The sequence below is a fragment of the Filicampus tigris genome, chromosome 13 (genome assembly GCF_054856515.1).
Source record: "Filicampus tigris isolate MCC_2025a chromosome 13, RoL_Ftig_1.0, whole genome shotgun sequence".
NCBI classification, from domain to species: domain Eukaryota; kingdom Metazoa; phylum Chordata; class Actinopteri; order Syngnathiformes; family Syngnathidae; genus Filicampus; species Filicampus tigris.
Genome location: NC_141229.1, coordinates 1,792,472 through 1,815,754, shown reverse-complemented (window position 1 = coordinate 1,815,754; position 23,283 = coordinate 1,792,472). Strand labels below are relative to the sequence as shown.

The 23,283-nt window shown below is 48.1% G+C and overlaps 3 protein-coding genes and 1 non-coding gene across 5 annotated transcripts; 1 reads left to right on the top strand and 3 right to left on the bottom strand.

The window, feature by feature from the left end:
• Positions 1-192: 192 nt before the first annotated feature.
• On the top strand, positions 193-9,085 carry znf839 (zinc finger protein 839). 2 transcript variants are annotated; one of them, XM_086050011.1, is made up of 10 exons: positions 193-1,490; positions 2,540-3,535; positions 3,623-3,781; positions 3,864-3,983; positions 4,058-4,150; positions 4,740-4,886; positions 5,872-5,976; positions 6,047-6,128; positions 6,201-6,312; positions 7,832-9,085. In XM_086050011.1, exons 1-10 carry the CDS (start codon positions 489-491, stop codon positions 8,172-8,174), a joined length of 3,159 nt encoding a protein of 1,052 aa, XP_085906137.1. In that variant the 5' UTR covers positions 193-488; the 3' UTR covers positions 8,175-9,085. The 2 variants fall into 2 exon arrangements, with proteins under 2 accessions (XP_085906137.1, XP_085906136.1); XM_086050010.1 differs by having other exon boundaries at positions 3,855-3,983.
• cinp (cyclin dependent kinase 2 interacting protein) lies at positions 6,404-12,401 on the bottom strand. Its single transcript, XM_086050016.1, has 5 exons — positions 12,323-12,401; positions 11,834-11,996; positions 10,688-10,781; positions 10,485-10,614; positions 6,404-9,283 (listed from the first exon to the last, which is right to left on the bottom strand). The coding sequence occupies exons 1-5, from the start codon at positions 12,327-12,329 to the stop codon at positions 9,075-9,077; spliced, it is 603 nt and encodes a 200-aa protein (XP_085906142.1). The 5' UTR covers positions 12,330-12,401; the 3' UTR covers positions 6,404-9,074.
• Positions 12,402-12,958: 557 nt separating this feature from the next.
• On the bottom strand, positions 12,959-20,951 carry dkc1 (dyskeratosis congenita 1, dyskerin). Its single transcript, XM_086050175.1, has 15 exons — positions 20,834-20,951; positions 19,367-19,416; positions 19,191-19,277; positions 18,791-18,882; positions 17,796-17,980; positions 17,567-17,631; positions 17,188-17,314; positions 16,990-17,120; positions 16,204-16,347; positions 16,015-16,135; positions 15,019-15,137; positions 14,778-14,881; positions 13,582-13,630; positions 13,353-13,499; positions 12,959-13,221 (listed from the first exon to the last, which is right to left on the bottom strand). The coding sequence occupies exons 1-15, from the start codon at positions 20,847-20,849 to the stop codon at positions 13,153-13,155; spliced, it is 1,506 nt and encodes a 501-aa protein (XP_085906301.1). The 5' UTR covers positions 20,850-20,951; the 3' UTR covers positions 12,959-13,152.
• Positions 15,887-15,963, bottom strand: LOC147137073 (small nucleolar RNA SNORD83). Its single transcript, XR_015089436.1, has one exon. It is a non-coding gene; the product is annotated as a small nucleolar RNA SNORD83 (small nucleolar RNA).
• Positions 20,952-23,283: the final 2,332 nt, after the last annotated feature.

Here is a 23,283-nt window from a genome sequence, read left to right as displayed (position 1 = left end):
GATCGCTGCCTTTCACGACCGCATCAAAATTGAAAGAATGTTGTATGGACATGCTTGACAAGACAGATACAGCCTCATCAAAATTCTATCTTAAAGAGAGAAACAATGTCAAATTCTGCACATTTTTCGCACTTTTTAAAACAAAAGTATGGAATATCTCAAAAACTACTACTATCACGCGAAATGCGAGTTCGCCCCAGTGATCCAGTCCGGACATTTTGCCTCCCGCCTGGAGCGGCTAGGCGAAGGCTAAGCTAGGCTAGCTGAAAAAAACTCCTCCAAGGTTCCGTCATCTGCTCCCCGTTTTTTTTCCCCTCCTCCGGTGTTCATGTTGTTCTTCACAGCAGTGGCGCATTTCACTTACAAACACGCACATATTCTCGACGAGCGTCGACTTCTCTAATCGTGTGGCGTTACGATTGCATTTCCTTTGAGGCGCAGACTGGGTCCCTGTTAGCCGCTTAGCTAGCAGCAGCCGCGCAGCCAAAATGGCGGACAACGAGGATGAGAGCGGGTCCGGGAGAACAATAACAGCCGCGGGACCTCCTCGCTCCCCGGCTCAAACCCACCCCGCGGACTCCACGCAGCCGGAGGACGCCACCCCGCCGCAGCCCGTCGCCCCCGGCACCGAGCCGGCCGTGTGTAGCCCCGCCGCGACGCCCGGAGAGCGCGGGGAAAGCTCGCCCGCGGCGTCCGGCGAGCAGGGCGACCATCCCGGGGACCTGGCCCAGGCAGTCTCCGCTGTTGCCCCCGCGGTCGGGGAGTCTCAGCTGGTGGACTTTTTACAGACAGAGCAAAGCATCCTCGTGGGCACCGAGTTCTCCAGCTTGGGCGCAGACATGAGCAACACCACCATCATCTACGTGCAGCCGGACGGCAGCCTGATGGAGGGCTCCGGGCTGACCCCCGAGGAGCAACAGGCTCTGTTGGAGCAGCTCAGCAAGCAGCAGGTGGTTCAGGTGTCGGACAGCGAGGCCGCCCAGCTGCTCCAGCAGAGTCAGGCTGTAAAAAGCAGCCCCGTCCACGGCGCTGCGCTCAACCCCATTCAGCTGCAGCAGGTCATCAGCCAGGTGAGCAGCAAGACTCAGCAGCAGGTCCAGATCCCGCAGCAGCAGGTCCAGATCCTGCAGCAGCAGGTCCAGACCCCGCAGCAACCGGTCAAACAGATACCCCAGGTCCAGACCCCAAAGCAGCCAGTACAACAAATAGTCCAGATCCAGACCCCGCAGCAGGCAGTAAAACAAGTGGTTCAGGTCCAGACCCCACAGCAGACAGTCAAACAGCTAGTCCAGGTCCAGACACCGCAGCAGGCGGTGCAGCAGGCGGTGAAGCAGCTAGTCCAGGTGCAAAACCTGCAGCAGACGGTAAAACAAGTAGTCCAGGTGCAGAATGCCTCCCAGCACCTGAAGAGCGTGGCCCAGCAGGCCGCCTTACAGGTCAGCAGCAGCAGCGGCGGCAGCACAAGCACAGTCCACTTGACTCAATCCAAGGTAAGCACACAACTGAAACTGTCAAACGACATCAATAAATTGAAGCATCAGCCTAAATGACCCTTCACCTTGACGTCACACGCCCTTCCAGGTGGAAGACGACGGCGCTTTCCGCTCGTAAACAAAGCCTCTGGTGTCATTTGACTAGAGCAGAGTGCTTGAGAAAATGGCCTCAAATAGATTTTAGCCTTCAGAGTTGGACTATGTAAAGGGCCATTCGTAAGAGACGACGGACGCTACGTGTTTCCAGCGGTCTTCTTTGTCAATTCATTTATGACATGCAGTAGATTTATCCTCCTCGCCTGCAGGTTCCGCCAGGTTTAGATTTTTTTTTCAAAGCAGACCTCTCCATATAGGCAGCCATTTTAGAGCATTTTGACCAATCTTTCAAGAAGCACAGAATGCTGTGACAACACACGCGGCGGACCGATCAAGACGGTACACTCCTTTTGGTTGTTTCTAGGTTTTTCCATTCGCTTTTTGTGACAAGAAACATGTCATTTGGCTTTGATGCTGATGGGTGTATGCCATTACAAAAACAAGACTGAGAACGGCAAAATAATCCTTTATTTGCTGATATCCAACCAAGACGCGCGTCGTGACTGATGCTGACTCACCACATGGCTCTATTTCGATGTCGGTGGCTTTTGTGCATGGGTTCGCCATTCACTCCAGCAAGTGCATCGTTTTTGGACGATAGCGACACACTTTCGGCTACCTACGACGACACAAACTCCGTTTGAAACATGCATTTACATACTTTGTTCAAGTGTCAGGCTCCTGAACTTGTCCGACGTCCAAAACGTTGGCATTAATTATTTTTTTCCCCCTATAATCGGTATCACTGGCTGCAAACGCTGTGCTGGGCTCAAATGCGAAGCGATGCCACGGCGCCATCTACAAGGATCTGATAGTCATTACAGTGGTTTCACTTAAATGGTTGATAGAAAGACTAATAAAATAATTCAAACGTGTACATCAACATAAAGCTAAGCAAGCCTTCTTCCGGAAAGGTTTTCAGAATGTTAATTTTCCTTTCATACTTACAGCCAGAACCGGTCAGGATCCAGATTCAGGCTCCTCCCAAACAGGAAATAAAGCCCCGCCCCGCCTCCCAGCAGCACAACAGTCAGACTGTCAATCAACCGGTGACGTTGTCGACCAATGGCAGCACTCAGATCATCCACATCCAGCCAATGGTGGCTCAGCAGGGCCAGCAGTTGTTCCTGCAGCAGAACTTGGGCGACGCCCCCATCCAGCTGCTCCTCCAGAGCCCCGCCCCCATGGTGGGATCTTTGCTCCCAGTGGTCCACAAGCTGCCGGCGGCCGTCACCACCGCCGCCGCCGGCAAGACGCCGCCCGCCCCCGCCGCGACCCCCACCATTAAACTGGCCAACGTGTCGCTGCTCAAGACACCCGCCAACGGCACCTCGCCGTCCCCCAGTAAGACTCCGGTCAAACAGACCGCCGCCCCGCCTGTACAGGCCAACCCAACCGTAGCGGGCCCACCGGCCGCGGCTCCGGTCGCCCCACCTGCGGCCAAAGACCGAGACAAGGAGAAAGCGAGGAAGCAGAAGAAGAAAGAGAAGAAGGCAGCCAAGGTGCAGACCAGGTCGGGGCGGGTCTCGAGACCGCCCAAGTACAAAGCCAAAGACTACAAGTTCATCAAGACAGAGGACCTGGCCGAGAGCCACCAGTCCGACTCCGACGACTACTCGGACATGAGCATGGAGGACGAGGACAGAAAGGACGGCGCCCAAGACGCCGACACCTCGCTGGCCTACAGCCACAAGTCCCGGTCCCACCCTTGCCAGACCTGCGACAAGGCCTACATCGGACTGGGGGGACTCAACCGCCACTACAAGCTCAACCCCAGCCACGGAGAACCCGAGCCGGCCGGCGAAGCGCCGCCGCCGCCGCCGCAAACCCGCGCCGACGACGGACAGGCGCAAACGGGTGCCACGGAAAAGACGGACGAGACAACGGCGGACGCCGCCAAGGAAGAGGACACGGAGGGAAAACCTGCTGCTGTGGCAACGGACAAAGTACGGCGCTTGCGACCTCATTTTGTTTCGTATTATATACTCTGTCACTTTTACACGGTCATTTGATTACCTCTGCTTGCTAATTAGCCGAGTGCCTCGTTGTCTCTGGAGTTGGGCCCGGCGGCTTCCGCTGGAGGATTCCGGGGCGTCCACCACCGCGGTCCGGGCAGGCCCCGCGGTCGGGGACGAGGGAGGGGGCGCGGCCGCGGGCGGGGTCGGGGCCGGTCCCTGGGGGTGGCACCCAAGGTAAGATCACTTTGAAACGTTGACACGTGTCAATCAAAAGCAAGTCAGGCTTACAAGTGGTCACGTGCCGAAGTTCGTTCAGGTGTCGGGCAGCCTGAGCCTCATGGGCCGGCGGGGACGCCCCGGACGGCCCCCCAAGCCTGGTGGCGGCGCGGTGAGCGCCGAGCTGCAGGTGGAGAGGAGACGCGAGCGACTGCAGGAGGTTTGCCCGATTGTTGCTTGGTTTGTAAGCGTCTTTGGCGCGTTTTCCTTGACGACCGCCGTGTCCGTCCGCAGCTGGTGGATCAGTGCGAGGACGAGGAGCTGATGGACATCGTTCTTCCTCGTCTCACTAAAGTCTTAAGTGTGTGGGAGATGCTGCTGGCCAAGGTAGGAAGGCAAACTCCAGAGTCGCCTATGTGCAAGTCGGAAGTAAGTCTCGGGATGCGCTTTCGACTTAACCTACCGTGACCCATATTTACACAGACGCACCCGGTTTGGTTGTCAAGTGTTTAAACTTGTCTGACTTCCGATATTTGGCTCCCTTATAAGCAACGTGACGGCCGACAATCGGCGCCGAAACGTTCCCTTTTACGCAAAAGCCGTGCTGATCTCAAATCTAAAGTGATGCAACACTGCCATCTACTGGCGTCTGTAGCTATAAGCTTGAATGTCACAGGCGAGCTGGCCGAGACTACAAATTTACTCCTCTGTGGCAGTAAACCGTTGACGAATGGAAACGTCCACGGCAGTCAATGAGTTAAACGGGTAAAAGCGCATCGCCGACTTTCCCCCACACACAAGCGGCGGCGTAGTTGAACTTGAACACAACAAAAGAGACCTGTAAAGTCATGCGGATCGAGTCGACTCGGGGATACGTTTGAGCCAAGCAAGTCCGGGAAGTAGCTGTCAAAGGTTGTTTTGTGCAGACCGGTTAAGAGTGTAAAGAAGGCCAAAACGGCATCTTTGTGTGCTCCAGGTGGAGCGGATCGGCCCGCCTCGTACTCACTTTCCGGATGTGTACCGCGAGTTCGAATCGCTGCAGGCGCAAGTGAGACAGGCCGCACAGGATTACATCATAGCGCCACAAGGAGGAGCCGCACCCCTGGAGATCAGGAACATCGAGGTGAGAACTTCTGGAGGAGCTGAAAAAGTTTCACGCAGCCACATGGAATTTGGGAGACATGAAGATCACGAGGAGACGCGGAAAAAGTCTCAAGAAGCCCTGCCGGCATTTTGGTTGAAAGTGGCCATGGTAGCCTAATTTTGGTCTTTTTTTTTTTTTTTTTTTTACACTGATAAACCGTTTTTGTTGAATTGAGTCCATTTTATTTTTGTCAAGTGGTTGGACCAAATCAAATCCTCTGCTTTATTTATATGTATTGGAGCCAGATACATTTTTTAAGTAGATGTTGTAAAGTAACATGAAATTTGGTTGGCATGTCGATCAAGAGTAGACCCACAAAAGTCTCAAGAGGACATGCCTGAGAAGGCACAACTAATTGGCAATTTTGGTTTCAATTGGCTATTTTTAGGCCATTTTGGCCATTTCTTGTTTTTTTTTTGTTTTTTTTTTTTCCCCAAAGATGACTTAATAAATTTAGAAAATGAAGCTTCCAAAGCTGTTTTGACCTGGCAACGTGAAATTTGGTTGGCATGTCTGAACCGAGCAGACCCACAAAAAGCTCTCAAGAAGCCTTGCCAAAAAGGAAGGTGGCCATTTTGGTTTGAAGCGGACATTTTTGCTTCATTTTGGGGGTTGTCACGGATGACTTAGGAGTAGAGATTAAGAAAATTCACCCCCCAAAGCCAGTTTGACTTGGAAGCATGAAATGTGGTAGGCACGTCTATCAAGAGTAGACCCACAAAAATGTCTCAAGAAGCCATGTCTACAGGAAGTCTGCCATTTTGATTTGACGTGGACATTTTAGGCTCCATTTGGTCATTTCCACGGGTCCTTTCCCCCCAGTCTCCGAATCCAGTTTCACTTGGCTACGCCAATTCCGATCCATCATTAGCAGACCCACCAAAAAGTCTGAAGAAGCCATGGAAGTTGGCCACTTTGGACATTTGCAGAGGTGATTTCTGATGCTGCTGATACGTGCTCGCAGGTGGCGCGCTCTCTGGGCATCCTGGACGAGGTGAACCGGATGAAAGTTCTCCCTGGCGCGTCTCCGGCGTCCAGCGCCAGCAACAAAAGTAGCCGTTACATGGAGGTAAGCTCTTGAACTCCCCTTACCCGATCCCCGCTTGATCCCGCTCAGCCTCGTCTCGGCCCCCCTGCAGAACTCCAAGATGCTGCCGCCATCCAAGCGCTTCAAGATGGAGAACAGCGTTCCACTGCAGCACAACGGCATCGAGAGAGCGGGTATGTACAGGGGAGAGCTTGGAGGACCTTTGCCGAGTTCAAATACTGACCTTTGACCTCGGAACACACTAGTTGTGACCTCCGCCACCCCCGTGGTGACCTCGGTGGCCCCCGTGACGCCGACGTCGACGCCTTGCGCCGCCTCCTCCACGGCGACGCCGCTGATCCCCAGTGAAGCCAAACCGTGAGTGAAGCTCCCGAAGCAACACATCGAAAAAAAGTGGTCAATATGCTCCAGCAGACGTTGACGCAGATGTGTTTTTTAAGGAGGGGGGTGGTTCTCAGTTGTCTTTAATTAAAGTTGTGGCATTCTTGTGTTACAATTCACAAAAAGTAAATAATGAAAGGACACTTCACTTTCACAGTTTTTTTTTTTTGGGGGGGGGGGGGGTTCTGTTGCATAAAAATACAGAGTATGGCGTTTGTTACCATGACGACCGGGGGAGGAGCTGGGGCGTAGCACAGAAGCGAGCGAACAAGGCACTTTCAAGACCCCTGCATGAAATTTTTGCCTCAATATATTTTCACCAACTATTTTTAAGTTCCCTGTGAGCAGCCAACCTTCAATTTTGTATATTCCTGGTTTAGTCCCATAAATTCCTGTTCATTCCTTAGCATTTTTTTTTTTTTTTTTTTTTTTTAGTACTGAGGTACCTTAATTTGTGAGTTGAATTTATTCCATGACCAAACTTTCACCTCACGTCACTTGCATGACTCTGATCAAGGGAGACGTGTTTACACCAAACGACAATTTGCCTTACTCGCACCAGAGAGGTGGACGGGGCTTCCCCGGCTCGATCCAAACACGATTACGACACGCGACGGCTGTAAACAAGTCAACGGAAATATTTACACCCCATATGCCAAAACGTCCTCGCACTGCGGCAGAACGGAACATGAATTTGTGGCTCGAGTTGAACTTTTCCAACTCAAGCTTTGGCCAATTTCACGTCGCCGACTCGTGTTGCGTCAAATGCGCCTTTTGTGTCACCCCCGCACAAATTTGCATGAACTTTATATATAAATATGTCGCATGAGTAATTTGGGTCTGGTGTGAATGCACCGCCACTTCCGTACATCAATGTAAACATGAACTGATGGCGGCAGAACGTTGTGAAGTTTGCTGTTTCCCAAAACGTATTTGAAGGTCATTTTTTTTTGCTCGTGGCACAAAGCAAACGACCTAGCAGTATTTACAATATTTGTCTGAATAAAATTCCCACAGCTGACTGAGTAGCCAATAATATATCGTCGCTGTCCTGTGAAAAACACATGTCCAATTTTGGAAAAAGTTTTGTTTTTCACGTTAATGCGATGTCTGTAACGCGGAAACACCATTGACGTAAAAATTAAGAAAATTGAAAAAAAAAAATGGACATAAGTGTTTTTCACTGGACAGTGACGATACATGATTTTGCCCGTTTTAAAATCTAATCTTGGCCGATTCATCGGTTGGGCCCTGATGAAAATGGTATTGTTTGGGTTTTTACAATACATTACTGTACAGTGTGATATATTTTTTCTTTTGAAAAGACACACTACAAAAAGTTTTGGGTGTTTTTTAAGGGGCTGGAACGAATTAATAGCGTTTGCATTCTTTTCAAGTGGGAAAATTTGATTTGAGTTGAGAGCACGGTCACAGAAAGAATTCGGCTCGTGAGTCAAGGTACCTCAGTACTCATCTTGAGTATTTGCTCCTCCAGCTCCACCGGCCCCGCCCAGGCTCCTCCAGCCGCCACCCCCATGGAGGTGACCGCAGCCGAGCAGCGGGAGGCGGAGGCCCCTCCGCCGGCGGAGGGTCCGGCCCCAGTCCCGGCCCCGAGCGAGCAGGCGCGGGAACCCGAGAATCTTCCGGAGACGTGTCTGGTGCAGGAGGGCCAGGAGATCTACATCGAGACGGACGGCCTGAGCGACACGGACGGCATCGTCATCGTCAACGGGCCGGACGGGACCACCATGCACATCCAGACTCCGGACGGCGTCCCCCTGGAGGCGGTGCAGGCCCTGCTGGGCATCGAGGCGGCCGACCCCGGCAAAGCCAGCTGAACGGCCAATGGCGGACTTTGCTTTGCTTCGGAACCTCCTGGAACCGAGTGGCTGGACGGCCGATCTGGATGTTTCGTTGGCTTTGTCCAATCTTTGGAGTTTGAAGCAAACTGGACGGCCAATCACAGACTTTGTCACGGAACTAATGGAGGTAGTAGCCCAACTAGCGGCTGATCGGCAAATCGTGGACTTTGTTACGGAACCTTCCAGAATAAGTGAGTGAGCGTCCGTTTTGCTTAGTTCCAGAAGGTTCCGTAACAAAGAGCACGTACGGAACTTTCCGGAAGAAAGCAAAGTGACCGGCCAAACGCAGACAGGTTTCTGGAACAAATTCTGCAATTGGCTGCCTCGCCGCCGCCACTCTTGGACTTTGTTACGGAACCTTCTGGAACAAAGCAAGCCGGACGGCCAACTGTGGACTTTGTCATGGAACCTTCAAGAAGAGAGAGCGGCTTTGTGGCCAATCGCAGACTTTCTTATGGAGCTTTCTGGAGCACGGCAGCTGACCAGCCAATCGCGGACTCGGTTCCGCAACCAAGTCTACGCTTGGCCGCTCAGTTTGCTTAGTTTTCCGGAAGATTCTGTAACCAAGCCAGCGAAACAGCCACTGGCGGACTTTGTCACGGAACCTTGTGGAACGCTCCTTGCCGTTCCTATTTATTTCTCACGCTCCGTTCTTCTCCACGTCGCCGCGATCCGACCGTTCTCCGGGGCGCGACCATGAAGCGATCCATTGGTTTTTTTAAGCTTGTTGTAAATGTTTTTTCATATTTGCGTTGTGAATATGTAGATAAATGTGAGAAACAAAGCTGCACTATTTTTACGACTTTTGGGACGAGCGCTCGTGTACGCCCGGCGCCTGTTGGTCTTTGTTTCCTGTTTTCACAATAAAAGCCGTTGTCAACCCGGAAGGTGTCGCTGGCCCGTCTCCAGCAGGACCGCCTCCAGGGCCAGGCGGGCGCGCGCCGGCACCAGCGGCTGGTGGAGCCAGCACGAAAGGTACACCAGGCTCAGGTCCGCGTTGGCGCTGTGAGCCACTTCCCGGAGGAGGAGCCGCTTCAGACGCAGCTCCGACGTGAACGACCGCAGCAGGATGCCGCACGAGTGCGCTGCAAACAAGCAAAATTCACCTTTACAGCCCCTTTCACGACACTTTTGGCCACTCTTAAGCCTTTCGTTAGCCGCACCGTTAAAAAGTACCTTTCTTACCCCTTTCACACTGTCAACAGGTAACCTTTCCGGAGCTACTTTCACATCGCCTTTTTATTTCTCTCCTTTAAAGCGGAAGTCAACCCAAACATTTTGTTTTTTCAAGAATATGTTCCCAGCAGGCCCACCGGTTGAAACACGGCATTCTGATTCATTTTGCGTTTGTGAAATGCAAAATGCACAATAATCGACTGAAAATGACATGACAACTGCTCACAACGACCAATCACGGCTCAGATTCAGAAAACAGGTCAGCCGTGATTGGGCGTTGTGAGCGGTGGTGATGTCATTTTCAGTCGAATGAAGACAAAATGGCCGCCCCCGGGGATGGCTAAAAACGAGAAGCTTAACACTTATTCCACAAACGCAATATTAATCAGAATGCCCCGTTTCAACTAGTGGGCGCGCATAGAACATATTCTTGGAAAAAAATGTTTGCGTTGACTTCCCTTTAAAAAGAAAAAATGTCTTCCAACCCGTCACAGCATCTTCCTTCAACATGTACCTTTCTCAAGCCCCTTCCGCACTGCGCCCTTTACATTTCAATCGAACCTTCATCAAACCTTGTTGTAGCCCCTTTGCCGCCACCGCCGCTTTTCGAATCCATGTTTTTCTGTAGCGCTTTTGGCACGACATTTTCTATGGTCCCTTTTGTGGCGCTTTTCTACCATCTCCCTTTCAGCTGCCACTTAAATACATTTCTGAACAACAACAAAATCTTTTCCCAGTCACTTTTGCAACTCCGCGTTTATCTTTTTGTCGCCCGGTTCATACTTCAACCTCCCCCTCTACAACCATCCAAGAAATGAACTTTCCTAACCTCTTACACGTCATATTTCGACAACATTTCTCCTCCGTCAAACTATTTTTCAATGTTCACCTCTCTGTAGCCACTTTTAGGTGTTGACGTTGTGCAGCCCTTTGCACACCGCGGTTCCACATTTCCCTTTCGTTTGCAGCCCATTATCACGTCGCCTTTCACCCTGTCCATCAAAATCCTCGCTCTCATCTACACACGCGTCTGATTGCGCAGAAAGGAGCTCGATACGATACAATGTGGATTATTCATGCAGATGAATTGTCCGTAAGAGGAGAGCTCACCGAAGTCTTTGGCGTTCCAGCTGTGGAAGAGCGGAAACTTCCTGCCTTGGGGCCCGAACTGAAATTCCTCCAGGTCCACCAGGCCTCGCTGGGACGCCATCAGCCGCTCCATCTTGGCCACGATGGCCGCCTGACGTCAAGTTGCGCATTAGAGCCACGCGGCGCGGACAAGCGTTTGCAACGCCGCGTGGAATTTTGTTCACCATTTTCTGGACGACGCCCTCCAGTTTTTCACATTCCTCCCCAAGTGCCGCATTGCCGACCACGAGATCCCCCGAAGATCCTTCCGCCTCGCCGCTGCACAGGGAGTAGAGAGAGGTGCTAACATTAGCACGCGCACGCCGCTTAGCACACTAGGCTACAACTACGTTGACCTGAGGTGCGGAGCTTCAGTTAGAGAAATGTAGTGCTTTGCCGCCATCTGGTGGCAGCTCAGTGCCAAGAAATGATGTTCAACTGAGTAGAAGGAGCTTCATAGACCATCGTGACACCAGGGAACTAAGTTGACGTGAGCTTAGCTTCATCTAAGCAAAAGTAGTGCTTTGCCTCCATCTGGTGGCATCTTGTGTCAAAGGAATTAGGTTGAGTGAGTTGAAGCACTTCAGTGCTTTGTAATCTGTGATGAATTACACGAATTCATCATGAATCACATTGATGAACAATAGCTAAATACTACACACACACACACACACACACAGCCTTACATTAATTACAAGTTCAAACAGATATGCATAATTTTTACTGTACAGGCAGTCGATATACTACACTTGAATTATAAATATGATAGAAAATCGTTCTTCATCCAATCACATTTGTTTACAAAGTTCTGGTGGGCGGGAGCAGAGCCAGCAGTCTGGTTCTGCCAAGGCAGAAAGTTCTTTGCCCTTGGCAACACATAGCAGAAATTCTGATTGGATGACAATAGAACCTTCTAAATTATGGATTCATAAATATATTATACAGTATATATGAATTAATTGCAGATATCAATACTTTAGCTTGAGGATCCATACTTAAAATTGAGCACTCTGGATCGGAGTATCGATCTGCCCATCCATCCCTAGTTGAAGGCAGTCAGGTCGGCCGTCCCTGCCTGCCGATGAGGTGTCCCTTATTTATTTTTCCGGGAGTTGGCAACCCTACATGTAGCGTATAGGTAATTATAAACCTTCAGATTTTTTTTTTTTTTGAGGGGGGGTTATTCGCAGCAGGCGCTACACTCTGAATGGTGAGTTTTTGTTAGATGTAAGTTATAATTGTCAAAATTATTATTTTTTAGAAATCGTGAAGTATTTTACTGTGTGTGGAGTGAATTGACATGCAATATAAGAATAATGTACAGCGGTCACCTGCTTCTCCTGGCGTTGACGATGCTCGTAGCGATGGTGAAGCCTTCATCGTTGAGCTTCTCCCAACGCAGCATCAAGTTGTGCCATTCGGCTGCGTTGTCCTTTAGTTTGCGGCCACTTCCTGTGACGGCCGAGCACTTCCTGTTCACGTTGGCGACGTCGCCTGGTCAGGGTACACACACATAGGCCGTGGTTAGTTGACTGACACAGTTTATGTTGCATTGGAGGGCAGTAGCCCTTTCACAAATCTAACTTTGTATAATAGCCAATTTGAAGACTGCTTCAAAGGACCAATCGGTGAAATGACCGAATTCAACGTTAAAATCAAATGACTTGTTTACATCTGCAAAGGAAATGATACACGGAGAACTATAAGCAGTTGATGAAAAGATACTTTTACTGCGTTAAACTCAGGGATCATACTACAAAATAACTTCACTAAAACACACGTTTCAGCACATATACATGAAATTCGCTGGTTTGTTTTACCTTCCATGTGTTTAAAATTCCTCCTGACGCCGCACACTTCCTGGATTATTTTCGTTGGTGGTGTCACGTGAGTTTCCAATGACCCGTTAGCGCTCCCTGTCGGTGGAGGGGATTGGACCAACATTTTGTGGTTAGATTGCGGTACAGTATTTCAATTTGTTAACACACAAGACAAGTTTTACATAACATAAGTCCACATTTAACTAGATTTCATATTACCATTTAAAGACGATTATGGGTTACGTGATAACAGGTAGTGCTTCCATTTTTGGGGCCATATTTTGATTGGTGCAATACTTAGTTCTTAAATCCTTACGTGCTTGGTAGTTCTTAAATGTTATTTTTATGTATGGCCGTAGTATAAAGTCAGTCAGAGGATCTTCATTTTAAATCACTTTGATTTAAATGCTATTTTTTGGGAGGTTTCATACTGCGTGCGCAGCCATCTTCGCCGTTTTCTGGCATTACAGCGCCCCACACAGGTAAGATTCATGTACTACAATGTTTCGCATGGATACGAACGTCTTTGACGGACAAAACAAACAAGACTTGAGTGGAAAAATGTTTTGAGTACCGAAATGCTTCCGGGAAAAACGGGATGAGTTTTGCCACTACTGGTGCTTTGAATTCACTCAGTACAGTTTGAGAGTTTGTTTTTATTCATGGAAATGTTTGATACATGGCATCAACCTTTCATTTTAGATACTTCTAAAATGTCACAAACTTGTATAGTTTTATTTTCAAAGACATTATTTACAAGTCAAACAAAAGGTATAAAAAAAAAAAAAAAAAAAACGTCTCAGTCCGACAATGGGCGGAAGTTGTGAGTGTCACTCGGAAGCTTCGTTGTCTTCTTTGGCTTTCTTTTTCTTTTTCTTTTTCTTCTTCCCACTTTCAAGCTGCAAACACAGGAAAAACATTTGTCGAACATCAAGCCTTGTGGATTAAAACATTTTGGAAATGGGCCCCCAAAAAAACAAAAATGCATCCGCTGTTCTACCACAAACCTAGTTATATTTTATTAACTAACCTCTACTTGTGGCTCGGCGGCCGCTGCCGTCGTCGTCGCATCCTCCGTTTCGGCCCGTTTCTCTTTTTTCTTCTTTTTCTTCTCTTTGGGTGTCCCCTCAGTGGCAGACGTGGCTTCCACTTCGCTGTCTGCCGCCTCCCTCTTCCTCTGCGCAAAGATGAAAGGAAAGGGGTGAGGTGAGCGGCTCCTGCGGGCTGAGAAGCTAACAGACGAGCACTGATGGTTTTACCTTCGCTGGCGTGCTGGTTGCTTCCGACTCCTTGGCGGCAGCGGTGGCACTGTGGGGTTAAAAATAGACAAAGGTTTTGCTTAAAGATACATGACAGCTGGGGAAAAAATATTTTCTTGAAGATAACTGGTTATAAAAAGTCAACACACGCCTGTTCAATTTCCCTGAGCAAGGTGATTTTCAGTTGCGACTTTTTTTTCTTGAGTTTACAATCGTTTTCTTGATCGTAAAAGTGCAGTTTTTTTTGTTGTTGCCACTTTGTGCAAAATACATTTTGATTTTTTTGACTCCTGAGCTCTACTTCCTGGACTTTGTTTTTTTCCAGGGCAAATACGATTTCTAAAAATAATTTCTTAAAAATATTCTCAGTTGTGCGACAGTTGAACCTTAATACATTTTTTCTCTCTAAAAGATGACCAAATTACAACTTTATAAAACTCATTTTTCATCAATAAAATACAACTTAAAAACATTTTTGGATGTTATGACTGAGAAAGTACACTAGAGAAGCAACAATGAACATCGATGACTAAGTTAATTGATTTATTATCAAATTAACCGACGACTATGATTAATCAGCCAGTGGCTAACTTTAAATGGTCGCAATTTCAGCAGTAAATATTCTCCGATTACCGCCGTGCGCCATGAAAGCAGACCGATTTATCCGCGTTGAATCCAAATATGACATTTGCAAACAATGCTCAACATTTTTGCCCATCTTTTGCTGGATGAATTTGGAAATCCTGTCTAGTTTTGCAGCCAAGGGATGAAAATGCAAAACATAGCCCAAGGTAACGGTTCCACAACTGGATTATCTCCAACTGCATTCAGATGAGGTGTACTCAGAGCAGCTAATCGCCGAGGCAACCATCGGCCGAGCGAAGAAGCCACACGGAGAGTCACTGTAGCAGAGTGACTCCCTGGAAGAGGACGGCACACCTCAGCCAGGGATAACCCTCTGCGACAACACGCATGACGGAACCAAGGTTTTACAATCAACTAAAACCCGACACATTTTTCACATAAAAATGAAAGTGCTTTTAAAAAAAGCTCAAACTACATTGTTCATTCATGAGACTAATTACAACAAGGATAAAACAAGCAGCATTTAAAAAAAAAACACTTGCTTTGAAAATGAAGTGCCTACATGAAACACCCGGAAACGATAACCCGGGCGGGAATGCATCTGGTCTCACCTGTAGTCCACGTAGTCCGTCTTCCACGTGTCGGGCGTGCTTCCGTTGGGCTTTCCGTGCTTGTCCAGAAGTCCTTTCTGGATCATCATCTTCTTCTGACTCGCCTGATGGACAAAAATGACCAACGGTCAACGGTTGAGTCTCCCGCGTGAGAATGCGCACGGTGATCGGGGAGTCAGGAACGAGTCAACCGGCTCCATTCGGAATCAGTGGCCGCTTCCCGAACGACCGGAGAACCCACCTTGGGTCCGAGCCCCCACTTCCGCGGGTAGGTGTCTCGCTCCATGATGACGCGCTTGATCTTGGCCACCACGCCGTGATCGCACGTGGAGATGACCGCCGTCGTCATCAGGGCCACAGCTGGCGCGTGCAAAACAATGGAGAGAAGAAGTTAACGCCTTCGCATGCGCATCCCTTTCATATTCACTAGTCACCATCAAGGTTTTGTAAATCATCCAAAATAGTTTTCAGCTGGATAATCTTGCAAAAAAAATTGTTTTTTTTAAAAAACATTTCTGCAAAAACAAAAAAAAAAAAACTTTCCAAACAAAATATAGCTTCTGTTTGGATGTGTCGATATATCAAACAATCTCAAAAATGATTGCTTTCCCCCCCCAAAAATACCAAAATACGACTCAGCCAAAAATACTTCCAAATAAATTTTCTGCAAACAAATGTTTAACACCCCAACAAGAGAATTCTATCAAAATAACTTTCACCAAAATGTTTCATTAAAAAAAAAAAAAAAAAAAAAAGCAAGACTCTCGCCCCCCGCCAAAAAAATAAATAAAAAAAAAGTTCCCTACGGGTAAGCTTCCCCCACACAAGAGAATTCTATTAAAATGACTTTCACCACAAAAAGATTCTATCAAAATGACTATTTAAAAAAAACTATTCCAAACACAAAAATTTCATACATAGAATTCTCTTATGGGTAAAAAAATGTGACCAAAATATTTTAGCGTCCCAAAAAAAAACAAATTGCACTTTTTGGGGGACATTTTTTAAAATTCTATCGCATTCAGCCCAAAATATTTTGCCATCCCCACGAAAACCTCCAAAGTATTTTGACGATCCAAGCGCACGGGCCTTTGCCGCTGACAAACGAGAGCCATCAGACAAGGGTGATAGATAGCAGGTCAACACAGCCCGAGGGCTCCTGGATCTACACGCGTCATCATGTGGCCCCGTGTGCGCACACGCCCAAGCGCGCGCACGCACGCACGCACGCACGCACCTGTGCAGATGGCTTCCCCCTTGGTGGTGATGACCACGATGTCCTGGTTGACTTCGATGCCGTCCTCGTAGCGGAGGACGCCGGGCAGCATGATCTTGGCGCCGTAGCAGATGGCGTTGACCTGAAGACGAGCGCTCGGAGTCAAACGCGTTTTGACCAGCCCGAGGCGGAGCGGCGGCGGGGACTCACGGCGCTGTCCTTCATCACCAGGCGCTTGTGCGACACCAAAAGTTTCTCCAGAGGGAAGATGACGCGCCGCAGGTACGATTCGTCTTTGTTGTGGTCAAACTGCCACTGGGCGTCCAGGATGTCGTGCATGGTCACCAGGTTGTCCTAAGCCGCGCGCGCAAAAAAATTCAACGCCAAACATCACCGATACAGGAGATGCGCCCGAGAAAAGTACACAAAATCATTTAGATAGAAGTGAATACATTTATCCTCAAAAATAGCTTTCTGCCCAAAATTAAGAGGTATTAAAAAAATAAAATCTAAATACATCAACCCCCCCATTCAAAATATACATTGGTACGAGCCTTGCCCAAATGCATCTTATTGCGAATACATAATTACATTAAAAAAACAACATTTTGACCTGCGCCCCCCCAAAAACTTTTTTTTGGTTGAACGATTTGTTTTGCCACACCGAGGTCCAACATCTTTTCATTTCATCTTTCCTTGCCATCCACTCGGACTTATTGCCGTCTGTGAGCAGCCGCATTCTGCCACGTCGGTCCAAAAGCGCCCAACGTCGGCACCGAAACCTTACGGAGGAAAATCTCAGCCGCACGTTTGCTGTCCCAAAGTTTCATTGGCAGTGCGACACCAGCAGTCGAACTGAACTCAACACTTTGGATATTGGATAACCCCCTAGGATATTTTCAGTTCCCATTTTCAACATGCTTCACGTTATTTGAAAGTTTGTTTTCCGTTTCCGTTGCGGTCCATGACAGGGCGAGCGGAGAAAGCCGAGCCCACCTTCTCTCCCATGACTCCGGAGCGGACCCTGCGGAGCTCCTGCATCTGGCCCCCGACGCCCAGCAGCAGGCCCAGGTGGACGCACAGCGTCCTGATGTAGGTTCCCGCCTCGCAGCTCACCCAGAAGATTCCTGAAAGACGGCGCCGGCGTCAAGCGCCGCCCCCGCATCGCGCCAACCGAGCTCGCCCGGAGCTTACCGAGCCTCCTGTCGGCGTCGTACTCCACCAGTTTGCTCTCGTAGACCGTTCGCACTCGCAGCTGGCGCTTGACGGCGGCGATGAGCGGCGGTCGCTGGAACAGGGCGCCCGTCAGAGTCTCCATCGCCTGAAAAGACGACAACACTGGATCGGACGCCTCAAATCCACACACAAAGGCTCAAAACGACATCTCAATTTTATTTCGGAAAATTCAAAGCAAAATCTCTTCCTCTTGAGATTCAGAATAATTGTGCCCAAGCCAGAAGTCTGCTTTAAAATCACGCCGGACTAAAATGACCGACAATTTCAAAAGCGGCCTCGGAACGTGATTGCACAAGGGCGCCGCCTGCAGAGCGTTTAGCAGCAAAGCGCAACTTACTCTGGCCAGCGCGTGCTCGCTTTCGATGGCGTTGTGCAGCCGAACGATCCCCACATACTCTTTCCCTGCAACACACAGCAGAGGAGGGAGTGGGCGTGGCTGCTTTTTTTTTTTTTCTCTCTCAATTGAGACGGCTCGGTTGAGGCCCGACCCACCAGGATGGACCTTTCGCTTTCCGCCGATTCAAAAGGAACTAAAACCCATTAAAAAAAAAAAAACGAGGGCATACCTGCACTCTGCTGGGATTTGACCAACCGCGTGGCTCGGTCCACGCACACTATGAGGCAGCCGGTGACTTTGGGGTCCAGCGTGCCGCTGTGGCCCGTCTTCTCCACGCGCAGGATCCGCCGGATCCACGCCACCACCTCGTGAGACGAAGGGTTGGCCGGCTTGTCCAGGTTGATGAAGCCCGACCTGCGGGGGGCGCAAACCAGCTCGCATCAAGAAGCCATTTCGAGGGTTAAATGGCACAAAATGTCCGCCGTATCGCAATTCGGTTGGAGCTGGCACCGGTCTGGAACTCTCTCCCAAAGTCAAGGTTTCTGCCATCAAGTTAATAAGGCCAGCCGCTTTTTTCCCACCCCTCCTGGACTCAGCAGAGAGGGGAGGGCTGAGCAGTTACACACACCCCGCACAGAGGGAGGCGCGGAAATGAGAAAGAGCCACTGTGCCAACTGCAGCAGACTTAAACTCGGCGACTTTAGGCTTTGTCGAGGGGAAAAAAGTGCCAGGGGGGACTAGTTAACACGATTGTGTTAAATGTTTCTTAATGGGGCATATATTTTGTTTATTTGAAGTTGACTAGATCATGTTCAATGGAGAGAAAAAAAATGGCAGTTTTTATTTGGTAATTTCTTAGCGTCAGAATCTAATAAAAAGGTACATGCCTAATTCCAAGAGTGGTCAATTTAGAACAAAAAGGTTGAACCTCACTACAGTGCACAGCTGGTCAAAAAAGGTGTGCATGCTTTTTTCTTTATTACTTAAGTTTCCCACTTCAGTTTTTTCTTGTGTGAGTGTCAAAGGAGAGAACCTGTCGCTATGTAATTCCGTATACTGAGTGCAAAAAAAGTCCCCAAAAGACTTATAGCAAAGTTAAACTATCGTCAGCCTGTATGCTGCCACCTACTGGTCAGCTGTTGGAAGTGCAAAAAAACAAAAAAAGTCAGGAAGCAGACGCTAATGTGGACGCCCGCGTGTCATGACACCATCGTCGCGTCTTACTTGATGTAGTCCTGGATGTTCCTCTTGAGCGGGTTGCTCCCGCTGGGGAGCGGCGTGTAGTGGGCCGTGCGCACGTTCAGCTTGTCGAAGTTCTACGGGAAAACGGACGCCGTTACTTCTTGGAAACGCGCCACGGCAACCGATCGAGCGCCAGCGGCGCGATCAGACCAAATGTCATCTTTGCGGCCACCCGCTCGGCCGGCCCTCGACGCCGCACCGCTCGAGCGGCGGCTCCGGCAGAACGCCGAAGCGCGCCGAGAGCGGTGCCGGCGAGGCCCCGCCCCCAGAACGGGGGCGCGGCGACGGGCCGGCACGGGTCGCCGCTCGGCGAATGGATAAACGGATTCATCATGTCGCGGCGGCGGGAAAGGAGGAACGAGGAGGACGTGCGCGAGCTCACCTTGAGGAGGAGGGGCCACTGGGACGTGTCCAATGTGGGCACTTTGCTTTCGGGCTTGATGAGGAAGTCGCCGCTCTGCTGGATTTCCTGGCGGAAGACATTTTGCATCGTCTTGATCGGGGCCAGATCGACGACATGACTTCAAAACAAAAGGCGACAACGATTTTGTCACTCACCCCGACATCCTCGGCCACTTTCTTGGCCTTTTTCTTCTTCTTTGCCGAAGCTGAAAACAAAGCACGGCACGGAATGAAAACATGACTGAGGCCATCAAAATCAATCACAACTCCCAATGTGTGCTGCGCCGACTCCCCCTAGTGGAGCGCAAAAGAATCACCGTCATGGTAACATTGGCAGCCTCATTCGAGACTTGGGATGTGGTCAGAAATAACCAAGCTTAGTCAAACTCGTGTTAAACAGAAAAGAGCATCTGATAAGCCAGAATCAAGTTCGGACGTTCTAGTAGGCTTTCCCTGACCTTGACTGAGCGTTTTGTGATTCAAACAGTGATGCGTCGACTTTATACGGTCAAACGCTACCAAACCATTTTTACCACAGCACGTGGGTGTAAATTAGAACCTGGATGAATCATTTGCTGAGATTCGATGCAACGCTCATCTCCAAAAGATGATTTGACTGTTAAAGCAATTCAGGTCAAAACAATCACCTCAAAACCAAAATGGCTGACAAGCTTTTAAGTTGGACATTGTTGCTTACCAACGAACCCCACAAAACATGTCACTACACACCAAGACAGCATAGCTTCTGCATTTATTTGCCTGGTCGTGACGACCACATGTGCTGGATATCATGTTTCACGTGTTTTTCTTTTCCCTGATCTGTGAGTGGCTATGTTTTTTTGTGCCCAATTTCACCAGGCTGGCTTGCAAAATACGACAAATTTGAGCATGTTAAAGAAAAATTCATTACCGAATAAATAATGGCAAAACTGGGTGGGGAAAATGCAAAGTAAGTTATTTGCCATTGTTGAGAAATAATCAATTGACATCAATACCAATAATACATGCTTTACGCGGGTCATATGATCGATGGTTTAACACTGATTGACGTAAAATTGTTTGACACTGCTCAAAATTCACGAGTTAGACGATTGGGTAAGCCCACGTGGTCGTCGGTGCAACACGTGCCTGCTAGCATGTGGAAGCTAACAATGCTAACGGCATGGAGTCAGCCTAAAAACCAGCCGAGCGAGAAAAAAACCCATCAAATTAGGACTCATTCCTCCTAAGAGGAGACGATGAAAAACAAGGTTGCAATAGAACACGACGACAACGTTCTCATCATTGTGGGAAAACCGTTTGACGGGGTCCTGCCCGTTTTTCACGGTCCACACGTGGCTTGGCCACAGAAGCGTCGACGGCTCGCATTACACTTGACTTGAACGACAATCACATTGTTGCAACTACAGCTTTGACTTGATTTTCGAATACGATGTTTCACTAAAACAAAGGTCATCTTCAATGCTTTCAGAGGGTAATTTATACAGCCCACGTTCCCTCGTAAGTCACCGCGATTTTTTTTCCTACGCTTTTATCTTATAAATGGGAAAGTAACATGTTCTTAGTTTAAAACAACCGCACAAACAAATCAAAAGTGTTCGCAGGAACGCGTCTTCCACTCACCGTCTGCGTCCGCCATCTTCGTCCGACTGGTTAGCGCGCTGGTGGCTCTGCCCCTTCTTTTTCCGCTTTCTCTTCTTCGTTAACGGCTTGGCTTCTTCATATCGTCGCCATGCTGCCATCTGGGGAAATACTGCGCTACTACAGCACAGAGATAATACCCATTAACTGACTAACGAACTGTCTAACTAACTGACTCCGTTGATAATAGAATGAAACAGTGTTGTATATTTTTAAACGCAAAATATATTCTAAGCCTCAAAGTTACAGAACATGTTGCCCGAGACAAACTTGCAAAAAACAGCACAGACGTCTTTGCCGCTGTGTCACCCCCTTCAAAACACTTCACGATATATACCCAGCTAACATATTTACTATGTGATTTATTGATATTATTTCCTTTTGTAAAAGTAAACCCGATGCGCGACCTTTTTTAAAATTGCCCATTAGTGCTGCATTTTGAAACAAACTTGAGAATGATATGCTGTTCAAAACAAAATACAAGATTATGTTTGACGGGAAAACAAATATCACTATCTTCGAATCGAAAGATTTATAAAGAACGGTGTATCATTATTAATTTGTATTTTTGTTAGGAAGGTTTCACACCCATACTTGTACATTTTTAAACTCAACTCCATTGTTTAAACCATTTTGGATTGAAATGTATTCTTAGTTGATGTCTCAGGATATTTTTACAAATCAGAAATGTAGATTTCCATTTCCATTCGGAAATCGTGTCACGGACATTCTTGTCTAAAATGTGACTTATCATTTTCCTTGAGTGTATTTGTTTGCTGTTTTATCTTTTACGTTTTGTACTTTATATTTTGTCACCAAAAATAGCATGAGAGCGTCAGCAAAGTCACTCACCATAAAACGAGTGGTTAAATTCGTAAAACATAGCTTTAACGTTCACTTTAAAAATGATATCACCCCTCAAAAAAAAACAAATGCCCGAGCATCTTTACAGCTGCAGTACTTTTAGGAAAGAATGCGTCGGCAGATGGCGCTGTCGGTCCATTTTCGAGCAGCTCTTTAAAGCTAGACTTGCGCAAACAAAACACTGCGTTTCAGTGGTAACGAAACCAAGCAATCATATTTTTATGTTTTCGTGTTTAGTTAATCAAACAATCACTAATCACGTCAAGTCTTACAATGTGCACCAACGGCCTGAGCTCCAAATGAGCGCGTGAATGAACATTCACGCATTCAAATGAATAGTTGAATTATTATGGGAGGTGATCATTTCATGTCACTCAAACTCACATTTTAAAGCCATATAGTGATAATCACCACTAAAAAATAATGTGTATTATAAGCATGGTCGTTGTCGTCAATATATACAGTACACTGACGTGTCACTTCATTAGGTACACCCTCGAATGCAGTCCACTACAAGCTTTGACTTTGACATGCAAGTCTCTCATTTGCAAGGACATTCATCTAATCATTGAACTAAATGTACTCATAAAATAAGCAAAATGTGCTGCGCAGTGATGCACTGTCCCGCATACTCATCGTGAGTGACAACTATTTCAAATATTTTGACATGTAGCTAGAATCAGTGCGTCATGGGAGTAAAAATTGTAAGCGACACCCCCCCCCCCCCCCCCACGCACACACACACATTTGTCAGTGTGGTTGCGTGTGTGCATGCGAGCTAAAAGCTCACTTACATGCCAGCCGTCAGCCTGTCACAACGCATCACGGGGGACGGCGGCGGATAAAGGCCCGCGTGGTCGTGCGGCCTGCGGGCGGGCCCTGTTTTGACAGACGTCGCCACGAGCCGCGTCCTCAAAGTGACGGCGCTCGGCCGCACTGTCGCCGAACACGCGTGCGGCCATCAAATGGGATGACTCAGCGCCGGCTGCCCTGTTGGGCCGTGCCTCAAGATCACACTCTGGTGCAAAGGGACCCAACATGGAAAAAAAAAAAAAAAAAAAAAAACGTTTTGACTTATTACGTCATCATATGAGATTATATTGAGAACCGAATTAGGGATTTGGAAAGCCCTAGTTAAGACCTTTAATTTGAGATATTACTTGATGTGCTCTGGTGCAACGTCTTTTCTCACCTTGTTCTAGGGAAACTTTGAAGTCAGCCAAAGGACGTTTTGGGGATATTACTTCATCATATGAGACTATATTAACAGACTAATTAATTATCTGAAAGGTTCCAATCAAGACCTTTAATTTGAGGTATGACTTGACATGATTTGGTCTACTGTCATTTTTTACATTGTTACTAGTAGTAAACTTTGAAGTCAGACGACCTGCGTGAACTCAAAGGAAGGTTAATATACTGACATGTGACTATGTTGACTAACTGATTAGTGGCGTTGCAAGGCCTGACTAATTCCTTGAGTTTGAGGCATTGCTTGATGTGTTTTTGTTCATTTTTGACCGTGGAAACTTTGAAGTCAGTCGATCTCTGCGAGTTCATAAGAAATC

What these genes read in the sequence shown, in the direction of transcription:
- znf839 (XM_086050010.1), top strand. Translation starts at nt 489, where the DNA reads ATGGCGGACAACGAGGATGAGAGCGGGTCCGGGAGAACAATAACAGCC. An exon ending in CTGCTGTGGCAACGGACAAA is followed by an intron (nt 3,536 to 3,622) that starts GTACGGCGCTTG and finishes CTTGCTAATTAG; the next exon opens with CCGAGTGCCTCGTTGTCTCT. An exon ending in GGGAGATGCTGCTGGCCAAG is followed by an intron (nt 4,151 to 4,739) that starts GTAGGAAGGCAA and finishes TGTGTGCTCCAG; the next exon opens with GTGGAGCGGATCGGCCCGCC.
- cinp (XM_086050016.1), bottom strand. An exon ending in AGGGCGTCGTCCAGAAAATG is followed by an intron (nt 10,615 to 10,687) that starts GTGAACAAAATT and finishes ACTTGACGTCAG; the next exon opens with GCGGCCATCGTGGCCAAGAT. An exon ending in CTGGAACGCCAAAGACTTCG is followed by an intron (nt 9,284 to 10,484) that starts GTGAGCTCTCCT and finishes GCTTGTTTGCAG; the next exon opens with CGCACTCGTGCGGCATCCTG.
- dkc1 (XM_086050175.1), bottom strand. An exon ending in AAGTGGCCGAGGATGTCGGG is followed by an intron (nt 19,278 to 19,366) that starts GTGAGTGACAAA and finishes GTCTTCCGCCAG; the next exon opens with GAAATCCAGCAGAGCGGCGA. An exon ending in CAACCAGCACGCCAGCGAAG is followed by an intron (nt 13,500 to 13,581) that starts GTAAAACCATCA and finishes ATCTTTGCGCAG; the next exon opens with AGGAAGAGGGAGGCGGCAGA.